This window comes from Aspergillus caelatus, assembly GCF_009193585.1.
Source record: "Aspergillus caelatus strain CBS 763.97 unplaced genomic scaffold BDV27scaffold_9, whole genome shotgun sequence".
NCBI classification, from domain to species: Eukaryota; Fungi; Ascomycota; class Eurotiomycetes; order Eurotiales; family Aspergillaceae; genus Aspergillus; species Aspergillus caelatus.
Window position 1 is genome coordinate 71,661 of NW_022475272.1, and position 21,391 is coordinate 93,051.

Below are 21,391 nucleotides of genomic sequence, written 5' to 3' on the forward strand. Positions count from 1 at the left end.
CCCTGTATTCTTTAACTCACAACTATAAATCGTACTATAATATTATAATGACGCCTGAAGCCGACTCGGGTCGGTATCCGACCAGGAAGCGCGCCCGACAGGCGTGTCTTCACTGCAATCGGCGCCGTATCCGCTGTAATGTCCTCGAGACGCGACCTTGTCATAACTGCGTCTCTATGAATGTTCCCTGTGAAGTGGGGGTCTCTAAGCGAGGAAAGTAAGCTTGATCCACATACAATAGACCCATGTTTGTACCGAGGAAGTAGACATGCCAATATGTTGCTACAGGTATCCTCGCAAGAAGGCTTTACGGCAGTCGGGGACTCCACATGAGGGAGATTCCATAATCTCAGACTCGACTGTTTCCGCAGATCATAGCATTTTCCAGCCAGGTGAAAGTTCACTTGTGCATATCGACGCGTCGGATTCTCCTGATCAGCGTCATCATCTGGGACAACGCGGTAGCAGTGCGACGCATAGCCGGAACAGCTTTGGGACTTCTTGGATATCCGCTGGAGATACGACAAGCGTTTCTCATCAGACTGTGTTCCTTGGAGAATCAAGTCCCCTGACGTGTGTAATTGATGAGGGACGGCGGTCACCTGAGAAGGGTCCGGCGAACGCTATGCAAAATACTCGCCTTCACTACCCCATCCCAGAAAGGCTGGACGCTAATAGTACACGCGATGAAGCTCTTCGCGCACACAGGCGAAAGGTGGAAGAGCAGCTGAATGCTGATGGCGCATTCTCCTATCCACCAAAAGACACTTGTGCGATACTACTGAGGGCCTACTTCACATGGTTTCACCCATGCTTTCCCATACTGGACCGCTTAGCGGTCAAACAATCATACGCCCGAGGAGATATTTCTCACCTTCTGCTGCAGTCGATGCTCTTCATTGGGGTTAGTCTTTGCACTGACGAAGACTTTGCGCGCACCGAGTTCTCTGTTCGATATCGAGCCAAGTTCCTCTTCTATAGTCGAGCTAAGGCTATATATGATGCCGACTGGGAGTCGAACAAGACTACCAAGTTGCAGTCACTGTTCTTGCTGAGCTCTTGGCGCGGAGGGCCGTCTGAAGAACGTGATACGAGGTTCTGGCTAGGAGTCGCTATTAGCTTGGCTCAAAAGCGTGGCATGCATATGATGTTGGTGTTAAACAATCAAAACTGTGGTGTTGCTGACTGTCCTAGGTCCAAATTACCCTTTCCGTCCCCGCGGGAAGAAAAATTATGGAAACGAATATGGTGGGCCCTTTATGTGGGTATTTGCAGTACCTCATTGTAAAACTACTCTAACGTAAAAGAAGATACGCGACCAGCAAAGTGCTGCAGCCTTGGGTCTTCCGCCTCGGATACGAGACGAAGACTGCGATGTTGCAATGCTTGAGCCGAGCGATATCCGTGAAGAGGAAGCAGTGGAAGATGCACAAGTGTTTGGAGCACAAAGAGAAGAAGATATAGTTTATCCGGCGGAAATGGCCAAGTTAGCGAGGATATGTATGCTCCCTTTACTGCCTTGGTGGCGCCCATGCTAAGAAGACAGTGCGCACTATTGTATCAACACAATATCTTCCTGTGCAGTCCGGTACCGATGAATCGTCACGGACAAAGTTACAGCAGACATTATGCGAATGGGAGTCATGCTTACCTGCAACCCTGAAATTAGAAACTACAGCGTCCCCGAGAGCCATGTTTTTGACTGGATTGTTGCACATGACGTACAAGTATGTCGTTTGCTTTGTACTCTGTCCTATGAAGGCGTTCTGACTTTTCAGTAACTTGTGCATCCTCCTACACCGACCATCGTTCCTTAATTCTTCCAATCCTCCCGTGGACAAAGCAGGCCAGGTTGCACTGGATGCTGCCACTAGGAGTACCAGGATTATCGAGGACATGTTGTCACACAACCTTGTCCAACACGGGCCTACTCATCTGTATGTTCCATTTGCTCTTACGTGATATTTCCCAGCGATGTGCTAATGTAATAGGATCACCCATACATTCTCGACGCTGTGTATCCATACTATCCACTGTCGCCGAACATCTGGAACGGCTAGGAAGTTGGCAGAACACCGCGCAAAGCTCTGCCTTCTCGGGCTCCAGGAGTTACAGAAAACATGGGATATAGAAAATTGGGTACTGAATCTCTTCTTCCGATGTCTGGATGATAGCACCGCGCGTACTCTCCGGTTGACAGACATTGTCGCACCATCAGGTCAACCAGTAACCCATACTGAGAATACAGATAGAAGTGCCGATGCCGATAAAACTCAGGATCTGCCCACACCGACTGAGGCCATGGATTCCATTCAGGGAGAAGACCCTACACTAGCGCCTGCCTTACAACCTTCCCCGAGAATGGAAAATGGGGATATTGCAGCGCCCGGTGATTGGTACGGATTGTTTAACTTTACGGATGATTTTGCAGATGTTCTAGGGGCGTCTTCATACCATGATTCGCTAAATCTGCAAAATCTGGAATTCTTATATCGATTCTTGTGACATTGGCATGGTGATTCATTCAAGGAAGAATTTGTCAACTTCGTTAACGAACCATTGGGCGGCTACTGTATTGACAGCCTGGTGACCATAAGGGCTCTAGCAAGGCTCGTATGAGGTATACCACGCCCCCTACATGCCTCTTTCCTCTTTCGCTTCGTCCCATGCTTGATGCGTCAGTATAAGTCCCAGCGATCTATCAAAGTTGGTTTGGGGTTTGAGAAAATGAGGGACATATGGAATGCTCAGGTTATCACCCAACAGAAGTCCCGTCTGTAGGCTATACTCCATGGCCAAACATTCATCCTGATGGTCACGCAGGAAGGCTGTGGGGTCCACGCCTGGCCCGTTTATGGGACATTCCCTTCAGCCCGAAATACCTACATATGATAGGCTATCTCACGGACTATCTCTTCTACCGAGCGTTGTCCGCTCTAATGATGCTCTATCCCGCGCTCCTTTCTGGATGCAAACTAGTATGAATACCTAACTGGGCAATGATATCTTAACTGCCGTCATTGCTTTGAATTGTCCAACTTTTGGTTCCCGAAAACACTATTTCCGCACCCTCGCCGTGGACCTTGCGATATAAAGCTGAGATACAGGGCATCCATTGCGCGAGGATGTGGGACACTATTGTTCGGAACGGACCGGATGATGATGTCGGTCTTACATCGTAGCAAGTCTAGTTCTTGCCTTCGAATAGCCCTCTAAGGAGGCTGTGCTGTTGGGTGTAAGAAGCGAGCGATATGGGCCTCGAAATCTCAGTATGAGTCTCCTTGAGGGGGAGGTTATCTTTGAAGGGGCATTTGCTCAAGGAGATGCACACCATGCATCTGCATCGTTATGAGGCAATATCCATTGGCTACAGGAGAACAGAGGTCCCAGCGCCAGTCTAAGAACTTTTACGCCTGTTGGGAGGACCAAAAACTGGAAGTTCGGGCACAGTTCCTCAATTGTGAGCACGCTCTTAAGCGTATTATGTTCCATTCCATCTCGTTCTCCGACTTGGGATCCATGACATTAGCGCAGATGCCGTTGTTACCAGTTTTTAGACAAGAGACCAGAGGTAGCTTATAGGACGGCGTTTACTGCATCCTAGGCTTCATTTAACCCACTGTGGGGACCATGAGATTTGAACCACAAGATATTAGACTCTCCGAGTACAGTGAAGAGTAGTATCTGTTTTATTGATTGGTGTATTGATCAATACCTAGCTCTTTACGATGGTTAGTAGGAGAGTTTAAGCATTTCTTAAGCCAACCATGGAGGGTAGTATCAAGATGCCACGCCACTAGTAAACGCACTAAATCTGCACCACCGCTCTGACCCCACTTTGTTCCAAGGCAGTCCTGCTCTCTGCGCTTAGCATCTCCGAGGCCACCTTCCATGGCCCTTTTCTGCTTTGGACGTATAACCTTGGCTTGCTATGCTGTCAGTAGTCCTCAGGTCTGCCGGGCCAATATATCTGAATCAGTTAACTTTACCATTTCCCGGTTGCGCTAATGGAAGATGTTCTGATTGTGCTATGATTAGTGGTTGAATATCATAAGGTTCCCCGCAGCTTATTATGGTCAAGGAGCCCAGGGAATGGTCAAAGTCCATGAAAACAACCCTAACCCAGAAACTATATGGTAAAGAGACAAATACCGCCATTTATATCTTGAGTCCACCCGGGGCCCTTAAGACGTACACAATAGGTGTCGGCTCAGTCTTACCCCAAGATTCATTTACATCGGGGGTCCTGAAGAAGCATTCTTATCTAACCAAGCTGACCAACCGGATAGCGAAGGATAGCAATGCATTGCATCGGTGTCGAGACCCACAGATCTGAGCCCCATACCTCGTCTACCGGATATCAACGGTAATGGTTTATCCAAAAGCTTACACCCCAGAGATCCAATACTCCAGTCCTATGACATCGGGATTCGGGTTTCGTTCACCGAGCTCAACTGCGTGGTGATGGAGACATCCTGCTATAGCATGCATCCGTGACTAGACCGGTGTGTGGCTTTCTTCTCCAATATTTTGTAGTGGAGATAGCTGGTGACGCCATTGGCAGTGAGACGACGTGATACAGGAGCAGCTTTCGAGAGCCGAATTAACTCCGATTGCCCCCCCTGGTGCCATTGATCATCCCATATCTGACCTTCGACGGGTAGCACGGATGGGACTCCCGTGTCGACCACAGACCGCCTTCACTTTATTGAGGCCAATGCCGCTATGTAACGAGATTGTTCATGTCAATTAGATCGATGAGATCGAGGTCCCCGCCATTGGGATATGCATGTACTCATCTGACGTCTGAGTTGGCAATGCGTCGGGATTGTACTGCCAAACGGGTGGGAAATGCTGAGCAGCTCGATCGACAGTAATCCATCCAGCAAGGGGGAAAATAAATAAAGTGGACCATTCTAGAACGCAGGTCTCCATTTAAAGTGACATAATAAGAACGGGAATCTTCTGTTATTCCCGACGTCGGGAATAAAGTGGATCTCCCCTATCAATATCACCATTGTTAGGGTTGACTCATTCCCGACCGTGGGATATTTTTCATTTCTATAAATTTATCTATCCCCAATCATCTGTTATGTTTTTAAAACCTCCCTGCTCTATAGCAATTGACTTTAAGATTCCGTGGTTGTTCCAGAAAAGAAAAATGCCTGCCTCCTGTCCAGAGACCGAGGTTCTGCCTCAATATAGCTTTACCGACGACTACAGCGAAGGAGCCCACCCACAATTACTCGAAGCCCTTCTACGCACGAATTCCACTCAACAAGTTTCCTACGGTTATGATGAATACAGCAACGAAGCTCGCCGGTTAATCCGGACACGACTACAAGCTACCGAAGATGAGGTAGCCATCCACTTCGTGCCTAGCGGCACCTCCGCCAACCTGATCTGCATCGCCAGCTGTCTACGGCCCTATGAGGCCGTATTAACAGTAGACACGGGCCACATCGTCAGCAAAGAAGCCGGAGCCATTGAAGCCACCGGTCACAAGACCATCGTCGTGCCGGGTGTAAGAGGCAAAATGACCCCCGAGAATCTGGACCGAGCAGTCCGCCAGAACCAATTCTTCCCCCACAACGCTAAGCCCCGTTTGGTGTATATCTCCAACGCCACCGAGCTGGGAACAGTCTACACCAAACGCGAACTCCAAGAACTCTCCGCCGTGTGCAAACGGTGGAAGCTACTACTGCTCATGGACGGCGCCCGCATCGGAGTCGCCCTCAGCGCGCCGTCCAATGATCTCACACTCCGTGACTTGGTCGACCTCCTAGATATCTTCTGGATCGGGGGTACGAAAATGGGAGCACTCCTGGGAGAAGCGATCGTCGTAAGAAGCCATCTAGCCGAGGACTTCATTTTCCACTTGAAACAACACGGAGCCTTGCTGGCCAAGTCTCGCGTTATGGGCGTGCAATTCGCAGAGCTGTTCCGGGAGAACCTCTTCTTTGATCTTGCGACACATGCCAATGCCATGGCGCAGCGTATCTCGGCGAACTTTGAGAAATTGGGTTATTTGTTGGCTGCGCCGACGGATACGAATCAGGTTTTTGTCACTTTGCCTATGGCGTTGGTCAGACGACTGGAGGAACGGTTCCGGTTTTATACCTGGGATCCGTTGGATGGGGAGCAGGCTGTTGTTAGGCTTGTTACCTCTTGGGCGACGGAGCCGTTGGAGGTGGATAAGTTTAATGCGTGGGTTCAGCAGTGGACGTCTGTTTGATGGCATTTTCTGGAGCGAATTGCATGTTTTCTTTTTTGATGCCGCATTTTTTTGTCGGGTTGGGAGCGCATTTATGAGCGTTATAGATTTTAATATGACTAATATCTTCATGACTGAACCATGTGTGCTATGGCTCTTTGCAGTATCAATAGGACTATATGGGCTTTGAGTTATTTTGTAGTGTTCCCCTCCGACTTTCAGGACTATTATAGACCCTAGAGGTATGTACTTCTGGTTACCAAGCTAAAACTAAGCAGGTGAATATTTTCATAGCAGTAGCAATACGACCAACGTGGTTCTTTAGCAAGGTACATACATTTCATAGATACAATGCCCAACATGCCAAGCAAAACATTGTAAAAGATAGCTTACTACCAAATTCGGAAGTGAAGGGCATCTTTTGTGGGTAAATGAGTTGAAACATGAATCAACAGCATTGACTAGCCCCCGAGCTACATAGACTCTAGTAAAATATCCCAATTTTCTATCAATGTTCTTTAAAATCTGGTATGACCATTCAATATATGATATCGATGCCTCCAATAGTCATTGATATCACGAAAGCTTCATATAGAATATCATGCCAATTCTTTACCCAGCTTCTCCAGATATTGTCTCGCTGCATCCACGACAGCATCCTCGAACGAGCGGAGCCTTCTGCCCAGTCTCTTCTCCGTCTCACTCGAATCGTAGGCAATAGGCAAAGTAGCCAGCTTTCCACGCTTAAATGTCCCATCTGCAACCGCATTGGGGAAGGCCTTCTCAATATAACCAAAGATAACAGAGTAATCAATGTTGGTACAAGCACCGAAATTACTAGGAGTTTCCGGTCCTGGCTCAAGACACAGTACCTTCAAATGAACAGCGGCCAAGTCATCAATATGGACATAGCCACCATGCAGCGGAAACGGAATCTCTTTGCCCGTTATACAGGCCATCAGGTACATGTTTGAGCTATTTTCCTGAAGGACCTGGTCCGCAGTAAGAGCCAACTCGTTGCGTCCGAAGACATAGCCGGGCATGATATGTGCCACACTAAAATGGGGATTGTTATTTTCAACGAACGCGTCTGTCTGATTTGCTTCAGTGATTTTGGCCAATGCGTATGCTTCGAACAGATTGGGGAAGCCTGTTGGAGGAGGACCGGGTAAGTGGACCCGTGATGCGGCAGTGACAGTGGTAAATGGGTCGGGGATTGGGGGCATGTTTCCGACGATTGAGGATGTGATCACGATTCGCTTGATGCTTGGGACTTTCATCGCTGAGGCCAGAAGGTTGGATACGCCTTTGATTGTGGGCTCCCATACTTGCGTGACTGGGTCGAATCCGGGGACTGGCACTGGTGAGCCCACTGAATCACGTATGTAACGTCCTGTAGCGCGGCGTCAAAGGCGCCGTCTACTGTTGTATCGGGCATGATGATGGATGACAGTCGGTCCCCAGGACTAAGGGCCTGGATGAGGGGGTTGGATGTGACTTTCTCAGCTTTTTCGCCAGAGCGAGCTGTAAAGCGGACGTTGTATCCATTGTTCAGTGCTTCCAAGAGTACTCGGAAGCCAATGAGTCCGGTAGCACCGGTTATGAGCACAAGAGGGGCCATTGCGTGTTTACAGGATATAGACCTTTGCTGTGGAAGGAAGTATGGAGGAGCATACACGCACTGTTGGCACGTCGTTGTAGAAAATTTGTGAGAAATGAATCAACAGTCATCTACATTGCACCTATATTTATACCTCTCTATGGATGGATTTACCGCGTTATAATTGAGATCTAATATCGCCAGCCTTTCCTTTTTCAGTATAGTGCAATTATTGAAAGCTGTCATGATTGGCTACGTCGTCAACGCTGGTCAGGCCAAATTCATATTCCAGACTAATCTTGAGTTGTTGGGATCGTCATTTTTCTTCTACATCGCCTCAGTCTATTTGACTGGCACTTGTATACTGGTCCCAGTTATTATATCTTGTAATCCAGTAGGACATCAATGCTCCGAGATACCAGGAATAAAATTGGTCGACACTCAACCAACAATGCAAAGTATAGTTGGTTTCCCCGCACTAAGTCGAGGTCGATTGTCAGCCTCGCGGTCAGCCAGCTCATGACACAACTTTCCTTTCTCCCAGCCTGTGGGCTATCCGTTTTTCCACTTAACGCGCAGCCATGGAGTCCGTTGGCCTTGCAGTCGGAGTCGTTGGACTGTTCGGGCTCTTCAATACTTGCATAGACGTGGTCAAGAAGTATGATTCATGGAAGGACTTTGGAAGCGAGTCACATTGTTTGACCGCTCAATTTGAGGTGCAAAAACTTCGCCTACAGAAATGGGGCGAAGCAGTGGGAGTTGAACATGAGAGTGTATCGAGTAAGCACCACGAGCTTCTCGATGATCCACGAACACGATCGAATATTCAAAACCTGCTTTTAGCTATCAAAGAGATCTGTGGGCAGGAATATGCTCTTTCCTCGACACCCCTATCAAGAGCCGAGACCGGCTCATTCGAGGGCCCAATGTTCAGGAAACACGGTCATTCGATCACCTCGCGCAGGTCTAAACGGCAAAGGTTCAACTGGGCCTTAAGAGGCAAGGAAAAACGCATCGCACAGGTTGCACAGTTTTCATCACTGGTGGATGACCTCCATAGCTTGGTCCCTATCGATGGTGACAAGGGTGAAGGATCGAAGGAGACTAGTGGTATGAAACAGCCTTGATATATTCGCCACCAGAAGAGATTGACTGTTAGACATAGGCAAATTTGGAGATGAGGGGTCTTGGACGGTGGAATTTAAACACCTGATAGAGCGGATTGAACACGACCATGAAGGTAGATATGTCTTTCCTCTCTGGCTCTTGAATGCTTACTCATAAGTGAAGTCGAGACAAGGCGGCATATACAGACCTGGCTACTAGGTGATTATTTTCCAAATGAGCGTTACGAGATATATGTGGAAAGAAGAGTCGAAGGCTCCTGCCAATGGGTTCTAGACCGACCCTGGTTTCTCCACTGGTCCTCCCCCGATTTCCCCTCTGGACGGGCCAAGTTTCTATGGATTAACGGCCCTGCGGGGTTTGGAAAATCTATACTGTGTGCGAAGATAACCGAACATTTGCTGCTCACATTGGACACGCCTACTGCCCACTTCTTCTTTTCGTCGGACTTCGAACGCAGAGACCCATTTATAGTAATGAGATCATGGTTATCTCAGCTGATGTCTCACACGAGGGCATTCAGATCTGTTCGTGAAAAGTGGGAAACAACGCAAGGACAGAGAGCAGCACGCGGGGACGTTCTCAGCATGCTCCAAGAAATTGTATCGGCCGTCCCCGGGTGCACATTCATTCTGGATGGATTAGATGAATGTGATTGGGTGAAAGGATCCTGGCCAGGAAACAGCGACGACTCCATTACTAGCTTTCTCAGAACACTAAGACGAGCGACCACGGGAACATCCACGCGGATCATGATTATTAGCCGGGATGAGCCAGAAATTCGACGTGGTCTTTCAAACAGCGGTGCCTATGACCCGGGGTTTGAGCACCGGATCACACCCGAGGATGTCCAAAACGATATTCTGACGTATTCTAGACGTATTGTAGAGGAGAAATTGTCGATGAAGAGCAATGAAGCAAAGGACGAGATCACAAAGAAACTGGCCGATCGCTGTAACGGACAGTTCTTATGGATCAGGCTGCAGCAAGATACTCTGCGCGGCGGCAAAAGCCAAAGGAAGCTTGAGCACGTCATCAACTCCACTCCATCTGGGATTGAACACATATACGAACGAAACTGGATGAAGATTATGCGACTCACAGAGGAAGACAGAAACCGAGCGTTCTCCCTCCTACGCTGGACCGCATTCAGCCTACGTCCGCTGACAATTAGTGAGATATCTGGGGCACTAGTCATCAACGAAGATGATGATGAACTTCTGCTGGATGATTTGCCGGACTGCATCGACGAGGACTACGTGAATACTGAGATAATAGGTCTCTGTGGGTCTCTTTTAGATGTCCGCAGCCCTCAAGGTAAAAGCGATGCTAGATTGAAGACCGTGCATCTGGCACATTTCTCAGTGAAGGAGTACTTGCTCCGCAATCTTCCGATCGAAGGTAAAATTCTGCAGCTTAATGCGGCACTCACCTCATCTACTGAGGTCATCGAGAATACGATAATTGCCAAGAAGTGCCTCCGCTTTGTGGATAGCCAAGAAGTCTGGCTTGGGACCTCTGCAGTACAGGTCGAAGAGGCTCTAAGCGCCTTTCGAAACTATGCGGCCGGATCTTGGTACCAACATGCCAAGCTGGGCGACATGGGCGATACTGAGCTGATGAGTTCGATCACTACCCTCTTTGACCTAAGCAACCCAAACTGGGCTTCGTGGAAAGCGTGGTTTGACGTATATGGCACGAAGGCTGAGCAGAATACGACATGCGGAGTCGCAACAGCTGGCCCCTTATACTACGCAGCCTGGTTTGGACTTACAGATACTGTGGCCTTTTTGGTCCGTGAACTCAAGTCTAGCATAAATGACAAGGGCTATTATGGGCAGACACCCCTGTGGGTAGCCAGCGAGGAGGGGAATTTCGAGATTGTTAGAACTCTCCTTGAGCAAGGGGCGGATGTCGCGATGGCAAACATTGACGGGTGCACCCCATTATATACCGCATCACGCAGCGGCCACACGGAACTGGTCAGGCTGCTTATAGAATTTGGTGCAAATCCCAACACCTCCAGTAACAATGGGTGGACTCCAGTTAATGTGGCATCTGACTGGGGGCACGTTGAGTTAGTGATGTTACTTCTTGACCATGGTGCAGACCCCACAGCTGGTTCTGATGGCTGGAGCTCAGCTACCGCTGCCTCTCTGGGCGGTCGTACTGAGATAGTAAAGCTACTTCTTGAGCATGGTACAGATATCAATATCGCGAGTGCGAACGGATGGACACCGCTCAATCTTGCCTCGTACTGTGGCCATACCAGGCTAGTGGAATTACTTCTTGAGCATGGGGCAGATATCAATATTGCGAGCGCGAACGGATGGACACCAATTACTATAGCCGCTTACAATAGCCATACGAGAATAGTCGAGTTACTGCTTGAGCATGGTGCAGATATCTCTACTGTAGCGGACGACGGAATGACATCAATCAATTTAGCCGCTTACAGTGGTAATACCAAGATAGTGGAGTTGCTTCTCGAGTTGGGTGCGGACATTGAAAATGTCAGTATAGACGGAAACACGCCTCTATTACTGTCCTCAGTGGAAGGCCACACAGCTACGGTTAAGCTGCTTGTTGAAATGGGGGCCGACCCTGAAGCAAAGAATAATCAAGGAAGTTCTCCGCTGATGTATGCCTCACTGAATGGCCATCTTGAAATTGCTAAATTGCTCCTTGAACATGATACCAATGTTGAGGCGAGGGATACTGATGGACGGACGCCGCTAATTTATGCCTCCATTAACGGTCATATTGAGGTGACCAAGTCACTTCTTGAACAGGATGCCAACATTGAGGTGAAGGATGCTCGTGGACGTACGCCGCTTATGTATGCCTCACTGAAGGGTCATATTGAGTTTGTCAAATTACTTCTCCAACAGGATGCAAATGTTGAGACTAAGGATACTCGTGGAAATACGGCCCTAATGCATGCTTCACTGAATGGTCATATTGAGGTGGTCAAGTTCCTCCTTAAGCATGGTGCTGAAGTCGGTGCAAAGGATAGCCTTGGGAATACACCATTAATGTTGGCCTCATCCTCCGGCCATGCTGAGGTTGTCGAACTGCTTCTACAGAAGAGTGCGGAACTTACACATTGTGAAATAACTGGAACTACCTCACTACATGCAGCTGCATATAATGGCCATGTGAAAATAGTTGAAATACTCCTTCAGACGTCAAGCACCCATGTCGACGCCTTGGATCAACTGAACCGAACATCCCTATTCCAAGCCGCTGCCCGGGGCCACCTTGATGTGGTAAATGTTCTTCTTTCGCATAAGGCAAATGCGAATTTCAAAGATCGCTATCGCTCCACGGCTCTTTTTGCGGCAGTCAGAAACGGGCACAAGGGCGTTGCCGAACGGTTGATCTCACTGGCAGACTACTCCATTCACTTCCATGATGACCTGGGCCAAACTTTGCTCTGGTGGGCGGCAAGATCTGGGAACATCGAAATCGTTGAGCTGATACTTCGCTGGGCCAAAGAACATAATATTGAGGCTGGTGGAAGTGACCTGAAGGTGGAAGGGTTTTTGGTCAAGCCGGGTCAGCCTTCTAGGTACTGTGATGTGTGCATTCGATATCTACCCGCCAACATGGCCTACTACAAGTGCAAGACCTGCTTCGATTTTGATATCTGCTCAGAGTGTTTTGACATCGGGGCTCGATGCCTGAGCCTTTCTCACGAGTGGACCATTCATCGGCTTGAGGACCCGACCTGAATTTCCGCTCATTACACTAAGTCAAGTGGATCCGAACCAAAGAGCAAAGTCAATGAAGACAGAGAAGGGAATAGGAACAGAATAGTAATAGAAACAAGAAAGGAAGTAAAGACAGATTCAGATCAAGACAATATATATATTGGTATCATCCCTTACATAGGGCAAGTATTCAGTTAAAGGCAGAGCACCAAGTGTTGACTCCTGGTATACTCTTCCCCCGCCTTCAACATCTCCACATCTCCTTCTCAGCTAGTGGATCTAAATCGCCCTGAGGATGCTGCAAGGAATCGCCCACGTGGTCAGGCGAGCCTTGAATTTGCTGCAACAACTTAAAGACAAAAGCCTTAACAAACAAATGGCCTCATCTAACAAAAGAATAATTCTTCGGAAAATAGCCACATTGACCTAGTATCGAGAACTGCTATGTAAGAAGATATCCTTACGAGTTTCCAACTACAAGATCTGAGATAGTGTAAGATTAACAATAGATTTAATAAGAGGAATTCGATATATACCTATATGATTATCCTCGTCAATTTCTGTCAAAAGTCTATGCAACGGCGAGAGGTCCAGCTAAACCGCCCCTACTTCTGATTGTTAGATGAATTTCGTTTTCCATAAACGTCTAGTAATGTTTACTTAGTAGCCAGGTATCCTCTTCATCTCTTTCATACACGGACACATTTTCTCATACGCGGTTCACCAACGCAAACAGATTTTCGTTCTGGAATAGGTATGCTTAGGTAAGCCTTATCTATAAGATTTATTACTATAAAGGATATCTTCCTGATATTTAGATAGATAGAAATGAACAGTAACTCGAGATTGTTAAGAAGAACTCAATAATGGTTCGATTTATTTACCCGAGTGAGAAAAAAGAAAAAGAAAAAAGATATGTATATTCGTTTGGCGTCCTTTCTTTTCCTCATCAAACAAGGCAGAGACAAGTACGGGGGCTCAGACTAAACACATCGGAAAGCCGGGCAAGAATCGTCGTTGTGATAGTATTAGATGCTTGGATGAGTAGTAAAAGAGCTTAATATTATCTTTAGCGGCATGCTAGTCACCAATATTGTGCTTATAATCATTGTGTTTCCTGGGGTAGTCCCACTCATGTAGCATTTTCAGTACCCCTCCTTAGTTATTATATATATATATATATATATTTCAGCTGTTCCTAGATAAGGCTTTTTGATTGGCCTAGCTATGACTGACCTGCTAACCTGACCGATCTTGAGGAATACAATAGAAACAGTGGAGCTAGGATAGCAATATTAGCGCCACTGTGCCAGAGTTATTTCTTTGGATTGTCTAAGTCGCGTATGGCGATACGATCACAGCTCTTATACCCTTACTGCTGGCTTTGGGAAGAGGATTAAATAAATCATGATCATATCGAACGTCGTCTTCCGTAGTCTCATACAGCTGCATATGCGGGAATACCCGCATTGTCAAAGCTGCAAGAACAACATGCAACTCGCAGAAAGCAAGACTATAGAACGGAGTTAATTAGGATTCGGTTTTAGGCAGACACAAATGGTTAGATTTCTGACTTACTTTATACCAACACAAGCCCGACTACCTTTGGAAAAGTTGAATATAGAGCGTTCCAGCTCCTTATTGCGCTGCATCTGATCATCCAGCCATCGTTCAGGGATAAATGTGTGCGATTCTGGGAAAACGTTCTCGTTATGATGCATGATCATAGAAGACATGCCGACGGCGAATCCCCGTGGTATCCTATAACTGACCGTGGTCGGTCCTTTGCTGCCTTTAGCGGTCCACTCGCCATGATATACCAAGTCCTCCTCAGTTGCGACACGTGCAGTGCGTGCGGAAACGCCGTACGATAATCGGAGGCCCTCATAGATAACCGCGCCCAGGTATGGGAGCTTCTCCAGCGTCGTCCAAGAGGGTAGTTGCCCCGAAGTATCAACGACCTCACTGATTTCCTTCCTCAAACGTTGCAGCTTTTCGGGATTAGAGAGCAAATAATATGTAGTGACTGCTAAGGCCCACCCGACGGTCTCTGTGCCAGCAGCAATCAGAGATGCAGCTTCGTCCGTCAAGCGTTGTACTGATTTCTCCTCTGCGGGTAAGTCTGACTCAAGTAGTGAGCCAAACACCGTCTGTTCCTTACTTTTGATTCCTGCATCGAGATCTGCTCTTGTTTTCTTAATGCTTTCTGGCATATCGACCTAATGACAAGATTTATCATTAACCACTCCCATTGCATCTCCTACTTACAGCTAGCAGAACTCACGGTGAGTGTTTTTATTAACAGCCCCATGTCCTCGGGCAGATGCTTCGACATACTTTTCTCATCAGCTCATAATCTATACAAGACGATCTAAACAGGAGAAACCAACCTAGAAGCCGCAATAGCCAAAGGCTCAAGAAAGGGAAAGAAGCGAAAGGCGAAAACGGGAGTGAAGAGCGAAAATATAGGCTTCCGGAAATTAGGTTCCCAGGATATCTGATCAAGAAAACCATAGCTTTCACCGAAGCAGTAGTCGGAAATTACGTCCGTGCTAAAACAACTGTAGGCTGACGGTATATCCAATGGATCCTTCCCTTGGGCTAGGATCTTGTCACAGAGACGTTGGGCGAGGTTGTGGATCTTCGGTTCAAGTCGTGAAACTTGGCCGCGCGAGAAGAACTTGGCTATGGCAGTGCGTCGAACTCGGTGGATATCGTGATCAACGGTTGAAAAGATTGCATGTGCCATTCTGGTGACATTTATTAGATATTCGCACGGCACAAAAGAACCTGTGATATATGCTCACGCCCCACTGCCCCTAACTTGGTGGAGAGGCTTGTCACGCTTTCGGCCACCTAGAGGGTAAATTTCGTCCGCAAAACGGACATCATTGCAGTGGACCTCATTGGGACTAATGCGGACAATCGGACCTTGATGCCAGTTAGTATTGATTGTACGGGATAAATCGGGAGTCAGGCAGACCGTAAGTTTCATGAAATTGTTGGATCTTCTTCGTGTACTGGCCGAATTTTATGACGTCGTAGTAGAATTCGGGGAGGTACGTTGCAGCTGCCAGCCTCGGTCCGGGTATATGGCCCAAGGGGTGGAAAGGTGAAATATTCCATGCTGCGTGAATGACCTGGTAAATTAAGTAGGCGATAGCGAGAGTGGAGAGAAGTGAGGTTAACGAAATGTTTTTCGTGATATATTCTGAGTGATGCACGAGAGATACTATGTAATTTTGGAGTGCCATAGTAGCTGGGCTGTCGTGTGGACATCCACCACCTCACAAATAGAATACCAGGAATAGCTATATTTCAGCATTTATATTTCCAGGATCATTCCACGGGCCCTTATTATAATTAACGATATCATTTTTCGTCTCGGCATTCACTACGCTTGCCAAGCGGGTCTGAACGTCTCGGCAAAGGAGTATTAATTATAAGTAGTTGTGTCGTCCGAACTTGGAGGCCTGAAACTTCCTGTGGATTTGAGAGTACGGTGTAATGCTGCTACTGGATCAAGAACCGTGCTAGACATAGCCGAGATGGTGAGTTGGCGCAAGCGAAGATGTTCGGCCCTGATCCTTCCACCAATCTAACGGCAGTCAACATGTTAACCACCTCTAGCATTTGCCGATTTGCCCTTAGATATGCGGCTAATCTGCCACTAAAAATGACACGGGCTACTACCTCCTTGGCGGAACATGCTCCTTACGGATTCAATTTGCTAGGCAGTGTACCGGTCGGAATCGTAGCATCTTCAATCTAGCGAAAGGCCCAGAAAAGCGAAGCCCGATCAGGTACTTAAATCAATACACAAGGGACCGTAGCAAAATCTGCCGGTAAACCTTCCTGCCGAATAAGTGTTTCTTTAGAATCCAAGAATTGAATGTACACATTAACCACACGAGTATTGCGCTCCACAAACGCAGAGTCGCATCAACAAAAGCTCATCCTATCCCTGAGATTATGTAGGAAGCCTACCCCACTAACATAGGTGCAATGATTCAGAGAAAATCTTGAGAAGTGACAAATGTTCTTGGGGGCATGGCAATGAGCCCTCATCTGGATGGGATATACTCCCCGTTTGCATGCAACTTGAAGACAGTATGGCAAAGCTTGACTGGCATTACATATGGTTCGGTCAGGAAATATATAATGTTTGGAGCTATTCTTAGGTGACTGTGAATTATTGAAAATGGCATAGCGCTCAGAGTGGTCCGCAGGTCGGGTTCAGGTTTAACTTCTAGGACCCGCTTCCAACCCAGCTCTAGGTTGGCAAGTGGAGGCTCACCTATGCTCACTAGTATTCCTGTTTGTCCACAGTTGCTCAATTCGCTCTTGAAGATTGTATGCCACTAGCTGTGTTATCAGATCTTGGCTTAGGTGGGGCTTAGGTATCGGTACTTGCTGCTGCTGCATGTAACCCTGTTTTTGCAGGGGAAATGATGAAGATGCTATTAGAGAAATTTCAAGCTCCAATCAGAGAAACTGTGTTGATTGAAGCTGCTTGCAACGAAGACCTAGGCGATAGACCTTTGGATCAATTTCTTGAAAAAAGGAGGTCCGAGTTTCAACTGACTGAGAAGATTATCAAAAGGCTTCTTACGAAGAAAAAATGATTATCACGAGCTCATAAGACATTACAGGGTCCCAGAAACAGTCCTTGATCCTTCCTTCTATGTCGACCCATACTCGATTCAGATTGCTGCAATTCTGTCCAGGTCACATTCTTACTCGCAGTTCGACCTTTTTCTTTCCAGATATCGACCTGCCAACCCACAGGACCTGGCTTTAGAGCTTGCTCAAGAATGCAACGATGTCACCCTGCGAATGTTTCTCAAACGATCTGGTTCCGAAATATGCCTGTCAAAGGATTTATTGACGAAGGCCGCCCGAAACACGCATTGCAGAACAAATATTCTCGAGGTCTTCATTTTTTGGTGGAGAAAGTTTAGGGTAACCCGTGGCAGTTACTCCTGATTTAGTAGCTGCTGCTGCTGCTGCTGCTGCTGAAAACCCAACGTATGGATACGACTCTGTTCACCTGCTACGGACACGACGCTCAGAAACTCCATTTGTCGACTCGGGAACATTATTGGCCGCTGTCTCAAATCAAGCAGAATTCTCTCTCAGACTGCTCAGGTTACTCTTTCGATGCTCCCAAGATTCACTTCCGATCACCACCGAACTCCTCTCCGCTGCTGCAAAAAACTCTGCCCATGGAACGGAAATGCTGCGATTGCATCTGACTCGCCTTGAAAAGCAAGGAGATGACCAAATCATCTTTGAAGATGTGCTAAAAGGTGCAGCTGCCAATACTACGATCATAAGCAAATGGGGCGATGCCGATTACATCTGGAATTCCCCTTTGGGGTTGCTCATCAGCAAAAAAACGCGATAGGATCAAAATCACAGAAGACGTGTTAGCTACAGCAGCAGCAAAACCTGCAAATGGGAGACACTGTGTTCTTCTCCTTCTGAAATACGCCTAAGGAAGACCTACGATAACCGGGAATGTTCTTTGTGCGGTTGCTAGAAATCCGAGACAGGGTTATGACATCTTGATGGTTCTTCTCCATCACCCACTACACCAAAAGGTTGCTATATCGGAAAATGTTCTTACAGCAGCAATAGCAAATGATGGATATGATAACCGGGATAAAGTTGTCAAGTTTCTGCTCAGTCACCACGGTGCCCCAGCTCCAGTTTCAGAACGTATGATTCTAGCTGCGGTTGAAAGTTATTGCGAAAGCAAGAGGAAGATAGAAATGCTTCTAAAGCAATACCAAGGTCCTATCTGCATTGGACGACACGCTACAAGAGGGGTCACGAAGATTGGGAGGCCCTATCTGTCGAAAACTCTAGGCGCGCCAAATCCACACAGAAGTCCCCGGGAGGACGAAATGGCATGCTGTGCGGCGGCTGTTCATTCTTTTTGTATCTTGCTATTTATGGCCTCTTTCTCTTCGAGACACCAAATGAGTTGTTGGTGAGTTTATCTGATTCCAGAATGCTGATAGAGCTTACTCTGGAAATAGAATGTCTAAAGGAAAGATTGGATGGCTTTGCCTTTTAGTGTAACGTGATCAATGAAGCCGATACAACCTTCGGGGTTTGGTAAGAAGTACCTCATACAAACATTGATTGCTACTCGTAGGAATGTTGGACTCCTCCGTGCTAATCTCTGTCATACTGGTAGTCTCGTAGTATGTTTGAAAAACTGAAGTGTAAATCTAAGTAGCTTTTTCTTATCCGAACAGAAACATTTAGTAACAGCAGATTTACATAAAGGACTGCAATTTGATATTCAGAACGTGTGACAGAAAAGACTAGATAGCTTTATATATTCTAATGGGAGAATCAAACGTTGATCAGATTGGGCGATGGGACAGCCGGAATCCAGGCTCTACTGGCTATTTTTATGACTCATACATGCACTTATCAACCTAGTTAGCTAATCAAAGGCACTTGTAACTAGAGCCTTAATAGTCTTAGTTGAACAACGCCTTTGTCGGGTGATTACTGTTCCATGTTCAAGTTTAGGTGGCAATAAGGAGGTTATACATTAGAAGCTTCTAAGGATGGTTGTTGCAAGGCCTGTACAATTAAAGGCTGATTCTTATCCTGCAATTACAATAGCCCGGAAATAGGAGTTAACATAAGTGAGTATATTTTATATCATTGGTATTAGATTTTTGGTTAATGACTGAACCCCACCCTCCCCCCTCTTCTCAGTCACCCCTCAGTTAGAGTGACATGCATTATACATTCAGGAGGAAGTAGGTAGACTTCAAATCGTATGACTCATTCTTGTATGTGTGGTCTAGTTCTAGAGGCTCATAGGCGTCTTTCTCCGCTTGTCTTGCACTTCGATCCTCTTATTCTTGCATTGTTATACGTTTAGCATCGACTCGGTTGGTATATTTCCTACTGTGATTCCACACGGAATGACCGGAACTTCTTGCAGATCGGTTGATAAACCCAATTGACCCACTGGCCAAAGAGACAAAAGGATAGAATGGAAATGGTCTAATACGAACCAAACACGAAAATTGCTTCGTGTGACGTGTTTCTACCAACGATGTACTGTAACTCTGGGACAGCATATCTCCGCTTCTCATTCATTCTATGGCCGGTTGGAGATCGAGTATATAGCTCTAAGATGCTCACTTGCTGCGCACGGAGCGCTCAGCACATGCACTTCTACCTTGCCCCACACTCTGCAATAGCCAATGGACAAGGGGTCTCTTTCCACACCTCACTAGGGATGCTCTTCAGTTCTTGTTCTTCCTAACAGTCCGGTTAAATGCGTGCGGGGCAGTGCGTACTACTTTGAAGGAGCTGTGCACCAAGGCATTGTGCTATCATACATTCGGCACCTATTGTTGACTCTACTTATTTACTACCAAATACGTTACATAATAGGTGGTTAGCCGGATACTAGCACACGTTTGGACTCGAACCCAGTTCAAGGCATGGGAAATGTCATATTGGTTAGGTTGCGATCGAAATAGCTGACAAGGTCCGTCCCGATATGGTTGTCCAATCGTACCGTGTAGAAATCTCCACTCTAGCACAACTGTCTGGTGGGCCGCAGTAGTTCAACTCCATGACTCGCTGATTGAAATCCGACCTACAGAAGACAACTCAGAGCGTTGTAGTGATTGACATACTGCTCAGCTACGCCTCTCTTCGCCCCGCAACAGTAACCGTATGAGTGGAGCTGGAAAAAGATCGGGTCCAGTAGAAAACTATCTTCAAGAGCTGAATAGGGAGTGGGGAGCTGAACATAGGACTATTGATCACCGTCTATCCTACGAGAACAGCACAGCATGAAGGTTCAAGGCCTCGAATCCGGCAGAATACTCGGCAAAAGGGTGTCTAATGGGAATATATAAATTCCATCATTTCCCCCTTCATGATCGGCATAACACTTCAGTCTCTCAGGCACATCCATCAGTTAATCTCCTTCCACCTCATCTCTACATCAATAAATCTTCTATCAATATGCCCAACACTCTTGGTAACGGTGAATGGCTTTTAGTTGGCCAGAGCCTTTGGAGTGAGAATGGCGAGACGGAGCTCAAAATGCAGCACGATGGGAAGATTGCGGTTTACGTGAACGCTGAATGTGTTTTCCAGAACACAGCCGACCAGAGAAACGATGTTAAGGGGATCAAGATGCAAGAGGATGGGAACCTTGTTATGTAGTAAGTTTACCTCTTCCCTTTCCCCCTTTGTGTTCGAGTGTCCTCCGCCGCCTTCAATATAATATGTGTTTGATTATAAGGCTCTCTTTGGTTAACTTGTATACCACTATTTAGCGATGTCAACGGCACTGCCATCTGGCACACCAATACCGCAGCACCAGCTGGCGACAGCACAACTGTCTGTGCTGTGCAGAATGATGGTAATATCGTTCTATACAAGGGCACACCTCTCTGGGCCAGTAACACTGGACATTAATTTCTTCAACGTTAAAATGTCCAAGGGCTCATGTGATACGACAACGAGAAGACTTGGATGATGGAAAAAACGGACGCTTGGCTTGGGGGTTGTACCCACTCACTGCATTATGTACATATGAATGCAAACAGACCCTTGAACAATGCTGAGTACCTTGATGGCTATAGGTCGGCGGTTTTCCTTAGTACGTAAGCCCTATTATCACCGTAATGCAGTAATACTCATTATGATATATCCCATAACTGAAAGACTTAGAAGCACTCTTTG

General features: G+C 47.0%; 6 protein-coding genes across 6 annotated transcripts; 4 read left to right on the plus strand and 2 right to left on the minus strand.

Annotated features, from left to right (window-relative positions):
* The first annotated feature begins 9 nt into the window (after positions 1–9).
* On the plus strand, positions 10–2,622 carry BDV27DRAFT_114220 (Zn(II)2Cys6 transcription factor). The gene is made up of 6 exons (XM_032064599.1): positions 10–217; positions 289–1,261; positions 1,311–1,500; positions 1,547–1,727; positions 1,779–1,937; positions 1,992–2,622. The coding sequence occupies exons 1-6, from the start codon at positions 48–50 to the stop codon at positions 2,503–2,505; spliced, it is 2,187 nt and encodes a 728-aa protein (XP_031932780.1). The 5' UTR covers positions 10–47; the 3' UTR covers positions 2,506–2,622.
* A 1,141-nt stretch (positions 2,623–3,763) lies between these two features.
* BDV27DRAFT_120386 (uncharacterized protein) lies at positions 3,764–4,583 on the plus strand. The gene has a single exon (XM_032065090.1). It carries the CDS (start codon positions 4,073–4,075, stop codon positions 4,334–4,336), a length of 264 nt encoding a protein of 87 aa, XP_031932781.1. The 5' UTR covers positions 3,764–4,072; the 3' UTR covers positions 4,337–4,583.
* Positions 4,584–4,992: 409 nt separating this feature from the next.
* BDV27DRAFT_120387 (threonine aldolase family protein) lies at positions 4,993–6,313 on the plus strand. The gene has a single exon (XM_032065091.1). The coding sequence runs from the start codon at positions 5,093–5,095 to the stop codon at positions 6,233–6,235; it is 1,143 nt and encodes a 380-aa protein (XP_031932782.1). The 5' UTR covers positions 4,993–5,092; the 3' UTR covers positions 6,236–6,313.
* A 500-nt stretch (positions 6,314–6,813) lies between these two features.
* BDV27DRAFT_140999 (uncharacterized protein) lies at positions 6,814–7,835 on the minus strand (the record flags this gene model as incomplete). Its single annotated transcript, XM_032069765.1, has 2 exons — positions 6,814–7,533; positions 7,596–7,835. 2 exons carry the CDS (start codon positions 7,833–7,835, stop codon positions 6,814–6,816), a joined length of 960 nt encoding a protein of 319 aa, XP_031932783.1.
* A 6,096-nt stretch (positions 7,836–13,931) lies between these two features.
* BDV27DRAFT_172372 (cytochrome P450) lies at positions 13,932–15,906 on the minus strand (the record flags this gene model as incomplete). Its single annotated transcript, XM_032075852.1, has 6 exons — positions 13,932–14,165; positions 14,231–14,871; positions 14,937–14,988; positions 15,043–15,402; positions 15,460–15,583; positions 15,636–15,906. 6 exons carry the CDS (start codon positions 15,904–15,906, stop codon positions 13,985–13,987), a joined length of 1,629 nt encoding a protein of 542 aa, XP_031932784.1. The 3' UTR covers positions 13,932–13,984.
* Positions 15,907–20,581: 4,675 nt separating this feature from the next.
* Positions 20,582–21,290, plus strand: BDV27DRAFT_114244 (bulb-type lectin domain-containing protein). The gene is made up of 2 exons (XM_032064600.1): positions 20,582–20,868; positions 20,983–21,290. The coding sequence occupies exons 1-2, from the start codon at positions 20,666–20,668 to the stop codon at positions 21,122–21,124; spliced, it is 345 nt and encodes a 114-aa protein (XP_031932785.1). The 5' UTR covers positions 20,582–20,665; the 3' UTR covers positions 21,125–21,290.
* The last annotated feature ends 101 nt before the right edge of the window (positions 21,291–21,391 follow it).

Coding starts and splice junctions, on each gene's coding strand:
- BDV27DRAFT_114220 (XM_032064599.1), top strand. CDS start 48: ATGACGCCTGAAGCCGACTCGGGTCGGTATCCGACCAGGAAGCGCGCC. Junction 218..288: donor GGGGTCTCTAAGCGAGGAAA/GTAAGCTTGATC, acceptor ATGTTGCTACAG/GTATCCTCGCAAGAAGGCTT. Junction 1,938..1,991: donor CAACACGGGCCTACTCATCT/GTATGTTCCATT, acceptor CTAATGTAATAG/GATCACCCATACATTCTCGA.
- BDV27DRAFT_120386 (XM_032065090.1), top strand. CDS start 4,073: ATGGTCAAGGAGCCCAGGGAATGGTCAAAGTCCATGAAAACAACCCTA.
- BDV27DRAFT_120387 (XM_032065091.1), top strand. CDS start 5,093: ATGTTTTTAAAACCTCCCTGCTCTATAGCAATTGACTTTAAGATTCCG.
- BDV27DRAFT_114244 (XM_032064600.1), top strand. CDS start 20,666: ATGCCCAACACTCTTGGTAACGGTGAATGGCTTTTAGTTGGCCAGAGC. Junction 20,869..20,982: donor GATGGGAACCTTGTTATGTA/GTAAGTTTACCT, acceptor ACCACTATTTAG/CGATGTCAACGGCACTGCCA.